Consider the following 12,430-nt stretch of genomic DNA (forward strand, 5'->3'; position numbering starts at 1 on the left):
GTGGCTGTGACATCTTCCCCTTCTTTTTCAGTAAATGGTTTTTATTGAAGTGGAACATGTAATTAGCAAAGAGCATAAGCTATGCTCCCATGAATTTTCATAGTGAGCACACCCCCCAGATGAGAAAGTGGAAACACACCAGCCCTTGACAGCTCCTCATCTCTTCCTAGAAGTCCATAAACACTGCCCCCCTGCACCACCACAGCCTCTGCTGTCTTAATTTTTAGCATCCTTGATTAGTTCTGCCCTGCTTTGAATGTATGTAAATGATCTTTCATCCTTTATCGCTTTGCTCCTACTTATCATAACGGCCCCCGAACCAAACAATAGCCTCTAATTCCCAATGTATGAGGAAACAGAGCTATCTCCAACGACTCAGCAACCTTCTGATACCCTAGGCCAAAATGTGGTAGAACTGGGATTCTAACCCATGTCTGGGGAGGGGGGTGCTAATGCTTCTGCCACCTCAGCTTCAGTTTCTGCTGTAGAATGCTGACACCAGGATTGGGAATATTTGTGTGAATAAAGTGTTCTACTGCCTGCCCAACATGGATGCCAAAATCCTGTCATTGAATTACTTTCCCCATAGTTGGCAACAGTCTCTCCTCACCAGGTACTTGGCTTCCTCCTTCAAAGATCCACGATCACTCTTGGGCAAGACTGACTACTACCCAGGCCATGCAGCCAGCACACTCTGTCTCCATCTCCCTGCTCCCCGCAGGCTGGGTTCATCTGGTGTGGTGTTACACAAGCAATCACACACGTTTATTGTCTATCTACTGCCATTAGTAGTAAGTGCTTTTCTGGGAGTGTGGAGATGACTTGGCAGGTAAAGTGCTTGCTTCACAAGCATGAAGACCTGAATTTGTAGCCTCAGCACCCACATAAAAGCTGGACACCAAGAGGCAGAGACAGAGGAATCCCAGGAACTTGCTGGCCAGACAGCCTACCTGAAACAGCAGTTCCAGGTTCAATGAGAGACTCTATCTCAAAAAGTAAGGTGGATGCCAATAGAGGAAGACATCCAATATCAATCTCTAACTTCCAGACTTATGCATGGGTAAATACGTTTGTGTGTGTGTGTGTATGGTATGTGTATGTGTGTGCACGTTCGTGAACTCTCTGTCTCTCTCTGTCTCTCTCTGTCTCTGTCTCTGTCTCTCTCTCTCTCTCTCTCTCTCACGCACACACACACACACACACACACACACACACAGAGTGGTCTTGTTCCCAGATTTATATGGTACACAGCAGGTACCTGATACAATCTGAAGTGGAAGGTAAAATTAATCAGCATGGAATTTCCCCACCAAAACACAAAAGCCCCAGTGAAGGCAGGATACAGTGAGTTTAAATCCAGAGCTCTGTTCACAGGGGCAGTGCTGTGACTGCATCTTATGTCTGCTTTTCCACTGAGGCAAAGACTGGAGGTTGAAAAAAAAGAGGTCACAGGCATCAGCTTTTCTGCTGGCCCAGAGATCATGGAAATCCTGCCTGATCCTTACCAGGCTGCTACGATAGCCTCCTGCTAGTGACTCTAGCCAGCCAAAATGCCTGGTCCCAAAGCTTCACACAGGAGAGCCATCTAACAGTCCAGAGGTAATAGGACTCCTGTGTGCCACGGGCATTGAGAAGGGTGTGAGTACAGGCAAATGAGCTGCATCACGCACAGATATAAAGGACTGCAGCCATCAGGACTCACATATCATCAGTGCTCACCAGGATGGAGGGTGGCCCAGAGCAGCTCCATCTGGGCAAGGCACTGGAGGAGGCAGGGGGTGGGCGGGCCTTGGCTGAAATCCAAGAGCTGGCTCTGAAGTGGTTCATGGAGACACAGGCCCCCTCTATCCTACAGAATGGAGTTCTGCCCCCCTGGTTTCATGGATTCATCACTCGCAAGTAAGGCTGCCCCTGACCACATGACCAGCATGACCTGCAGCTCCTCAGGGCTGGGAATATGGCCCCAGGACTCCGGAACCTTGGGCTCCTGTCCTTTCCCTCACTAGGCAGGACCCCGGGGTAGAAGGGACAGATTGTGGAAACTTCTGAAGGCACGTGTGGAGGGCATTTGCCTAGCGGGATCTTGGGTAGTTGCAGCTGTGGGAAGGACGAATGTGGACTGTGTAGGAGCTAGGGAAGGATGAATGTGGACTGTGTAGGAGCTAGGCATGTTTAGATGAGTTCTGAGTATCTTGGTGAAAGTTAGAAGAGCATGCCATGTGCCAGCACTGGAATGTTATTGTAATTGAGGTAGAAAACTGTCCAGGAAACCTAGACACATGATTATCCTGGCATAAATGCAAGGATGTGAGACTTGGCATTGTGGTTGAGAGAGACCTCCAAGCTTCCCAAGTACTAGATGGAAAAAGGAATGAGAAACAAAGCCCACCAACCAGGTCCTGACCCAGTGTCAAACACAGCACCAGGGACAGCTTTGCGCACCACACGAGGCTGTGTTCAGGGGACCTGCAGCTGTCTTAATGCTCTGTGTCATGTCTTGATGCCATTTGTTTGGAAATAAGGGGTCCCACATATTCATTTGGCACAGATCCCTGAAAATTATGAAGGTAGTTCTAACTAGTGATGTAGTGATGTATTTGGTAAGTGGGTAAGGAATTATATGATCTGTGTTCTTCCAAGCCAAAGGGGAAAAAAAGCTAGAATTTTCCACTGTACCTCAAAAATACTTGGTATCATGTAGAAAGACGTGAAGGGATGGTAGTGATTTTTTAAGCTCCTCTTGTAACCAAGCTTGAGACAACAGCAGCTCTTTGCTACAGACACTCTTATGTAGTGTGCCTCTTGTACAACTACACACTTAGTCCCAAGACTGATGTGAAAGTACCTGGTATAGTTCTTTCTATACAGTTATCTGAATAGAGAGCTGGAAGCTGCAGGTTGTGTCTATTGCTCCTGCTGGCAAGGCTACATTGCAGGGTGGAAGGTGCCTGTGGCCTGGGGACTCACATTCAACGACAGGCTGTCTTTAGTTTGCTCACTTGAGCCAGAACCAACCACAGACTGCACCTTGAAGGCCTCAGAGTCAGTCAAAGAGCTCAGAAGGTTCTCTATCAAGGGCTGAAAATCTGTCTCAATTTAGGACTCTAGACCACTGTCTGAAAGGATCCTGAAGCAGATCTAATTCAGGCTGCTTGGTTACTGTGAGGGTACAGGTCCCAGTTAATGGTGTGTCCTCTGTCCAGGCAAACAGAGCAGCTACTCAGGGACAAAGCCCTCGGTTCCTTCCTCATCCGCCTCAGTGACCGGGCTGTCGGCTACATCTTGTCTTACAGGTAAGTGGGAAGCCCTCTATGAAGAGACAGGTAGCCTAGGGGTTCCATAACCCAGAACCAGCTGATGAACACAGAGGTTCAGAAACCCACTATCTGGTTTCCTCTGGGCCCTGACGCCATAGTTTAGTCATCCTCTGCTTGGCCAACCCTTTCAGAGCACCAGCACTGACTATCAGCCAGGATGTTGCTGCAGCCTTCAAAGGGATGAGGGGAGCCAGATGAAACATCTTCCCGGTGGGTGCAGATGAACTCTAAGTCCAGTAGCAGAGGAACAGGCTTGCTAGTGGGAAGAGGGCATGGTTGGGTATAAAGTCTTTCTACTAAGTGGAATGGCATGAGCGTAAGTACAAGATTTTGAGAGTCACGGATCCTTGGGTGCTGCCAGACACATCTCTGGGAAACAGATAGCCATAGATGAGAAGTCCGAGTACAAAGAAGGGATCCAGGCAGAGTGCATAAGGAGGGAGAGCTGGAGGCAGTCTGGAGGTGTGAAGGCTGTGGCAGCCCACAGCATTGGTTGGGTATGAAGATCTTGGGTCTTAGTAATGTAAGGCTATGAGACTAAAGAGGAAGAGACATGTACCTAGTGTAAAGTCCGAGGTGGCGGCTGTGGACCATGGTCTAAAATTAGGCTGAGTTGGGAAGGTAGAAGGCTCCCTCCGGAGGCCTGGAAGGAGGCCAGGGTTGCAGGGCAAACTTCCAAGTCTTCAGATTCTGATTCAAATTCTGTGCACAGACCCTCCTTGTTCAGATCCTAACCTGGAGGAAGCGTCTTTGCCTCTCTGTGTCTCTGCCATCTCGTATGTAAAATAGGGGTGTTCTAGTTACCTACCAAAGGACTGTTGCGAGCGCACGATGAGACGAGGCATTTGCAATTGCCTGGCACAGTGAACAAACCATGGAAGGGTTAAGCAAATGTTAATAATTGCTCAGTTCTCCTTTGTCCCCCAAGACACTGTTTTGGGCACTTTGAAATATAATAAGCCGTTCCCAAATCTCCTTTTAGTTTTGGTCTTTCTTTATTCTGTGTTTCTTTGAGCGTCCTTCTTCTCCCTCTCTCTCCCCTCATGAGACCTTAGGCAGAGTGCCACCTTATAAAAGACAGCAAGAGGAGCTGCCCCAAGAAACATAGATAGTGAAAAGGAATAGAGAGGGGCAGAGACAATCAGCATGGTGACTCCCGGGTCCATATCAGGGGCACCACAGTCATTCCTGGTTTTCATAGAATTGGCACACAGCACTTGGATATCCACTTGGGGGGGAAATGGTCACTACCTCATACAAGGTACAAAAATAAATAATTCTACATAGGCCCAAAATAGAAAACAATAACCTTTCTAAAAAGGAAACAGGAAAATATTTCCATAAGTAAACAAATGTGCCTATGGAAATAGGATAAAAAAAACTTATTAGACACATAAAGCACTCACTATAAAGGACTGACGAATTTGGATGTGAACACAGTCTGGCTGCGACATCTGTTACCCCACAGACGGCCAGCATTCATTCATTCATTCAGCTGATCTGCCTGACTAGTGAAGAGCCTCCTCCCCTCACTGAAACATGTGCATTTCTCCTAAAGCATTTGTTAAAGAGGACAACTTTCCCAGAATAGAGAAGGGATGACCTTTGGTCTAAAACCCACAAACAAGCTCTTAAAAGACTGATAGATTTGATTTCCCTAAAAATGAGGGAGAGAGAGAGAGAGAGATATACCTTGCCTCTGTTACTCTTTGGCATATTCTCAGTAAAAAGGAGTAAATGCATTCACCAAAAGGCAGAATAGCAGCTACATTTATAACAGCCGCAATAAGCATCAGATGAGACACTACACAGAACTTTAGAAAGAAGGAGGCTGAAGATTTAGCTTCTTTGGCCCTAAGTGAATCGGAAAGGGGAAGTGAGACACAAATGAGGACTTTTGCATAATTTTCATTTATTTGGAATTCCATAATGGAAGGAACAAGCTTATGGCACTAGGGTCAGAGAGAGGCCACCTGTGATACCCGCAGGGAGGGGCTAGGCAAGGTTTTATATCCTAATCTGCATGTGGTTACATGGGACATTTTTACATGTAGAAATTTATCTTGCTGTACAACCATGATGTGTGTTCTGGGTTTAAATCATTCTTCTGTAAGAAAGGACAGTGACAGGCTGGAGAGATGCCTCAGTGGTCAAGAGCACTGACTGCTCTTCTGAAGGTCCTGAGTTCAAATCCCAGCAACTACATGGTGGCTCACAACCACCTGTAATGAGATCTTACGCCCTCTTCTGGATTGTCTGATGACAGCGACAGTGTGTACTTACATAAAATAAATAAATCTTTTTAAAAAATTATTTAGAAAGAAAGAAAGAAAGAGAGAGAGAGAGAGAGAGAGAGAGGAAGGAAGGAAGGAAGGAAGGAAGGAAGGAAGGAAGGAAGGAAGGAAGGAAGGAAGGAAGGAAGGGAGAAAGAAAGAAAGAAAGAAAGAAACAACAGTGAGGAGGGTGGGACTTTACAGACTGGGGGAGGGTTCTGCTGTTCCAGAGGATGGGGATTGGTGAGGCTGTGTGGTAAAGGTACAGGGTTGGCCTTATCTTTATTGGAAACTTTGTTATTTTCTTCCTCATTGTTTTGTGTATGTGTGTGTGTGTGTGTTTATGGTTTTGTTTTGTTTATCTTTTATTTTGATCTTCTGAATAGTATATTAGCCAAGCCTGGTAGCTCACACCTATAGTCCCAGCACCGGAGAGGCTGAGTCAGCAGAATTCACTTGCATTCAAGGCCAGCCTGGGTTATAATGTGAGATCTTCTCTGAAAAATAAATGAGTAAATAATTAAAGGATAAAGCTAAAATAGATAAGTAGATAGGGCTGGGGGCATGGCTCAGTGTTATAGCACTTACTCAGCATGTGGGTGGGGCCTCAGTTTGATCCCCAATACCACAAAAACCAAAAAACATAAATTATTACATTAGTAAATAGATGAGCAAGACTTGGAGAACCTTTTAAGTTTTGAGCTTGATGAGGGTCTAAATCACGCTAGTCCTAGCCCTGTGCTTCCGAAGAACAAGATCAAGTTGTTCCTAGAGCCCCAGATGCCTGAAGTGCCCCACCCCCAGCTCCTTGAGGAACATCATAGATGCACGTGGGGAAGGCAGCCCTTGGTCGGATAAATCTGTACTGGACAGATGATTCTCTGATACTCAGGGGCAAAGCTGGCCTGCTCATAGCCAGCAGCTCAACCCAGCCCACGTGCACACTGTGTTACAGGGGCAGTGATCGCTGCCGCCATTTTGTCATCAACCAGCTGCGAAATCGACGTTACCTTGTCTCAGGAGACACCCTCAGCCACAGCACCCTGGATGAACTCCTACGCCATTACCAGGAGGTGCAGCTCGAGCCTTTTGGGGAGACCCTTGCTGCTGCTTGCCCACGGGTAGGCACTCTTCCCTGTGAGAGTGGGGGTGGGAGGATGGGGTGTCCATTCTTGGGGTAACAATCACACAGGCACATGCTATCAATGGAAAAGAGAGGCACCGTAGCCCTCAATCAAAAAAGAATCTTACCCAAAGGTCAGAAACCTGGTGGGATGCATCCATCTCTTCTCGGCAGCCCCAAGCAGGCTGCTAGCTGATGGCTGCCAGTGTATGACCATAAGCCTGTTCTATCTTCACTGCCTCCAGCTAGAGGAAAATGATCTGTACGATGCCATCAACACAGGCCTCCAGCACACTAATCTAGGCCTGGAAATTCCAGCCACAGAATTTCCCAGCATGCTCCCTGACAAGGCCACCAGTCCCCGCCTTCCCGCAAAGCCCCAGGTCTCTTTCCTGCACAAGAAAGCCCTAGACATGAGTTCCCGGTCTGTCTCGGATGAAGTGAGTGCAGAGGTAAGGAGGAGTCTTCCCTTTGCACTGCAGAGCTACACAGGCTGATAGCTGCTAGGCTGGGATGTGGGGGGTTATACTAGAGTCAGGTCCTTAGAAGTCACCTGAGCAGTATCCTCAGACATTGTGGGTGAACATCAGGCCCATGGTGTAAGAAGCCCAACCTAGAGTCAGCCTGCAGTGATCCACCAACGCTGTGGCCTGCCCTGGTGAGCAAGCCTACACTAGACAGTTCCGTTTTCTCAGTGTGAGGTGTTATGGGAGTCATGTACTCTCTCTGTGTCTATTTACCATTCCTGAGGTACCTGCGAGGGCTCAATGAGAACGTTGTGAGGTACTGAACACCATTTAGCAAACTGTAAAATGTGGTGTCTTTATGATGGGATAGGCTCAGAGAATGTCTTTAGACATAGACCACGGCATGCCAAGGACTTCTTACACTCAGAAAAGAACCTAAATTCTTCAGGGTCTACAAGAGCCTCTCCTGTCTCCTGAACCTCCCCCCAATGCTCACTGTGGTCCCATTGGCCTTACAGATTAAACCCACAAGGCTTTTAACTTGCTGTCTACTCACTCTGCCTGGCTGCTCTTCTTACCAGAGAGTTGCTCATACGCACACTGCATTTTTGTCACGCCTCAAAAAGGCCACCTGACCCACGGAACATGTCATCTTTGCCACTTGACCTACAGAATATGTCACCTTTCCCTCCTGACCTACATAACATGTTACCTTTGCCACCTGACCTACAGAACATGTCACCTTTCCTGCCTGTTACTTTCTCTTCTCTGTTACCTGCTTTGCACTCTACAGCACTGAGCATGACCCGACAGGACATTCCTTATGACACATTCATACATCATATACTACATCAAATCCCTGTATGCGTAGCACAGTCCCATGGTTCTTGTTTCCAGGTTAGAATGTAAGCTCAAGCTGGTCTCGGGGCTTAGACTACCTGTCACATAGTTGGTATCAGTAAATATTTGTTGAAAGGTTCCATGAGTGATGGGCTTGGGGGTGAGCCACTCTGAAGGGGTACATAGCAGTGAGTGGGTGACTCACGGAGCCCTGGGGGAACCAGTGAGCCATTCTGGAGACAGGAGGACCAGGCAGAATGAGTTTGGGCTGGCTGTTGAACTGGTGGCCCAAGGCCTTCGTTGTCAAGGCAAAGCAGAACCAGGAAACCTGATGGCTGTAAACAAACCCTTGAATATGATAGGCACTCTGAGACAAAAGAGGGAAGCTCAATTTATAAAGACAACTTAGAGGGTCTGAGGTCATGGTAGCAATGGGTGCTTTTTATGACATTTTCTGTCCCTCTCTCCCAGGTACCCACTAGAGTGCCCCCCATCCCCCGGAGGAGTCCCTCTCTTCTGGATGAGTCTTCTGCAGGCTCCAGTGATGTCATCTACACAGACCTAAGGAAAATAAACCGGGCACAGCTAGGCCTGGGCACAGAGGTGTGGGGCACGCTCAGGCCAGCTTCTGCTGGCAGCTTGGCTTGTTCCCCAGGCAGGGAGCCCTCAGGGAAACTCTCAGATGAAGATCAGAACAAGCCCAATAGCCTAGGACCTGCCCCATCTGGGATGAAGCCAGACCAAGGTTCTACAATGCCTTATACTTCCTTGGGATTTTCCCTGCCCCCCAGTTCTGAGACCCTGGGATCACGGGCTACTACTTGGAGGCAGGGGTTTCTGAAGATGAGCCATGAGGCTCAGTCCTCCTCTGAAGCAAGCTCTACAGATACCTACCACCTTGTTGAGACACCAGGCCTACAACAAGAGGCCAGGGACAGACCAGACCAAAGAGGCAGTCCTTACGAGCAGATTCCAACCTGCTGGCATGGCACTGCCAAGCTCTCATACCCTGGAGTTAGTCCCACATACAGCCAACAATCAGGGCCGATGGACTATGGCTATGAGAAGATTTCAGCGAAGCTCCCAGAGCCAGGGAACACCTATGAGCAGATCCCAGCCGCCAAGAACAAGGACACTGGACGAGTGCACAAGGTGAGTTCCCTGAGGGGGTGGGTGATGGTACACAACTTTAATCCTAGCACTAGGGTAGCAGAACCAGGAGGGTTTCTGTGAGTCTGAGGCCAGCCTGGCTTATATAGTGAACTCTAGAATAGCCAGGACTATATAGAGAGAATCTGTGTGTGGGCCTCAGGAACGAGCAGCTTACTGCCAGTGCTCAAAAGTACCCAGGATCCCCCCCCACACACACACACACACATACACACAGAGACACCAGTGATTTAAGGGTGGGAATAGCAACTGCTAGATTTTAGTGTGAAGTCACCTAAGAGCTTCCTCTACAGCAGGGCACTCCCTGCCTTTCTTGCAGCCCACTGACAGGCTGTCAGAACCACTGGAAGCTGGAAAGGAGGCCCTTAGCCCTAGTGATAAATAAACAACTCTCTAGCTTTTGGCTTTGGTAGAGACACTTTCCCTGATGACTGTAGCTACCAAATTTAGCAAGATAAAACACAAGGCATCTAGTTAGATTTTTAATTGTATATAAACCAGTGGTTTTCATACATCTCAAACATCGTGATGGGGGCTAGAGAGATGGCTCAGCAGTTAAGAGCACTGGCTACTCTTCCAGAAGACCTGACTCACTTCCTACCACCCACATGGCAGCTCACAACTATCTGTAACTCCAGTTCCAGGGGATCCAACACCCTCACCCAGACATAAGAGCCACACATGCAGGCAAAACATGTGAAATAAATAAATCATTTTTTAAAGTTAAAAAAAACAAAACAAAACAAAATCACAATGTTTTCTTATTTTCCTAGAATTCAGATTTAACTGGGCAGCCTACATTTTTACCTGGCAACCCCACCCAGACTCTCCTCCTTGTCTGTACGATAGGCTGACCATTTGGTTGTGCTCAGGGCAGTTGCCCACGGAACAATGCACCACATGCCCTCTTGACAAGACACTGTGAGAAGTGGTTCTTGGCTCTCAGGGTGACTATTTCTGAGGATTCATGATAGAGAAGAGGAGACCATGGGGTGGAAGGAAACACCAGAGGGAGATGGCTGGCATGGGGCTAGTCCTGGGTCCCCAAGGTGGCAAATGAGCCCACAACCCCCTCCCTATCCCTCAGCTGCCTATACTTACATGCAATAGGAGTGGAAAGGCTCCTTCCTGTGGACACAGCCTCAAGTCTGGGGAAACCTGAGACCTCCCTCTCCAGGCTTGAACAAGGACACCATGAGCTTCAAACCAGCTCTTCCCTCAGGACAGGGCTGTGTCCTCCCTGTCTTGTTCTCCCTTCCCCCACCCAGATCATTTTCTGAGGTGTCAATCCTCTAAGATTTAGGCAGTGGATAGTCTGTTACCGACCTCAGAAGCCATGCCTGCACCTCCCCCAGATGTTCTCAGGTCTTCCTCTAACCCTGGTGATCCTGCATGTAATCCGTCTTCCTCTCCATCCTTTGCCACCAGGACATAGCAAGGTCCCAGATGAGTAGGAGGTATTAGGGGGATCAGCACATACTCAGGAGGGGAGATGATGCTCTGCCATATTTTCTACCTCCTTCCCCACTACCCATCCCTAGCCAGTCAAAGGCGAATCCTCATTTTAAAGTGCAAGATTGAAAGTAGAGTTTGGGCCCCAAGAGAGGCATGTGGGAGCCATGCTGGCATTGTATTCTGGGATTTTTCCCCTAGTTTGGGCCGACACCCCAAGCCCAAGCTAAGAACTGCTGAGTCTGGGTCTCTGGTTTTCCTCTCTGCTGGAGAGCCCAGGCCCCAACATCTTTTCCCTCCTCCCAGCCTGACAAGTTCCGGAGGCTCTTCTTCACAGACAAGAAGCACAAATTCTGAGGAAAGGCCTGGCACTCAGAGGGTTTGGTGGTGTCCACACTGCACCGGGGATTACTGGATACTCTCAGCTTACTTGAAGGTGTGACCCAACCATCTGCTATGGAACGTGGCTCCAGGATGCAGCCTAGGTACCTATCTGGGAAGGCACAGGAGAGACTTTGTAGCAGCCTGCAACCCCAGGATGTCCATCCACACAATGGAGGAATAAGGCTGGCAAGAGGGGGGACTATCTAAAGGAAGAGGTGGATGAACGTGGAGAGGCCTGGGCTGACTGACCAAGACTCATACCTCAGATACTTAACAAGTATGTGGCAGGTCCCTTGCCAAGACAGACATTTTCCAGGCTGTCTAAACGACATCATGCTATTACTTCTGAGAACAAAACCAGTTCCCTTCCTCATGACCTTGCCAGGAGATAGGGGAGACGCCAGGAGCCACATCCTCCACACCTGCCCCAGAAGGATTAAACCCAGGAGCTTGGGATACAGCAGCCAAGGTCCAACTTCAGAAGCCATGGTCCTAACCCAGCAGCAGGCTGGGCTCCTAGGAACCGCCCCCAGCCCTTCCTGCCCCACTTCTCCATCTTTATCCTAGCATCAGTATGCAAATTCCTAGTTTGTGCTACAGACACCTATTTGAAGACATAGCTAGTGAGGGTCTGCACAGAGATCCCTTCAATAAGTGGGGCTTAAGCTCGGAATGTACAGCTGAGCAGCATCTGGAGCCAATCAGCGGACATCTGATGCCATGCTTATGTGAGCAGGTCACCCCTACCTGCCCTCTGTCTCCAGCCAGTCCTGACCTTTGGAGCAGCTCAGATTCCTCCCATGCAACCCACCATGAACCTGGCGATGTCACCTCTAGAGACTTTTAGGAGTTGGGAGTAGGACAACAGTCACCAGTTTGGGAGTAGGACATTCTTGCTCCAGCTGTTCCCTTGGCCAAGTTGGCTCTTCCAGGGATTGTTCCTATTTGGTACTGTCCCCCTTCATCCATGTGTCCCCAAATCCATTGGGCAAGAAACTGGCCTGGTATCTTCTCTCTACCCTGTCTCTACAAGCAGGAGGCAGGAACCAAGACCACAGTCCCCTCCCCACCTGGCTCCACCCAGGCCCTGGGCAGAACTGGCTCAGTGCACACTGTGGGGAAATCCACTCCTTGGTGGATATTTGGTTAACACACTTTCCCTCTGAACTCTACAAGTCCCTGTCTACTTGGGGTGGTGGAAAGTTTAAGACTAGCAGGAAAACCCTGAGCCTAACAATGGTGAGCTCTCTCTGTAGGTAGACAAATTTATTTTTAAGGAAATGGAAACAATCCTCACCCAACATCCTCAAGCCAACGTTAGCATCTGACATGGAGGGCAATGCTTCACTAGGGTGTCAGGAACAGCCTGAAAGAGTGCCATCGAACACTCCTAATGCTGACAGA

At 48.6% G+C, this 12,430-nt stretch overlaps 1 protein-coding gene across 1 annotated transcript; it reads left to right on the plus strand.

Moving 5' to 3' along the window:
• The first annotated feature begins 1,723 nt into the window (after positions 1-1,723).
• Positions 1,724-10,999, plus strand: Sh2d7 (SH2 domain containing 7). The gene is made up of 6 exons (XM_021172389.3): positions 1,724-1,899; positions 3,204-3,293; positions 6,546-6,711; positions 6,959-7,165; positions 8,492-9,172; positions 10,949-10,999. The coding sequence occupies exons 1-6, from the start codon at positions 1,724-1,726 to the stop codon at positions 10,997-10,999; spliced, it is 1,371 nt and encodes a 456-aa protein (XP_021028048.1).
• The last annotated feature ends 1,431 nt before the right edge of the window (positions 11,000-12,430 follow it).

The sequence above is a fragment of the Mus caroli genome, unplaced genomic scaffold (assembly GCF_978045245.1).
Source record: "Mus caroli unplaced genomic scaffold, Mus_caroli_1 scaffold_11, whole genome shotgun sequence".
Lineage (NCBI taxonomy): Eukaryota > Metazoa > Chordata > Mammalia > Rodentia > Muridae > Mus > Mus caroli.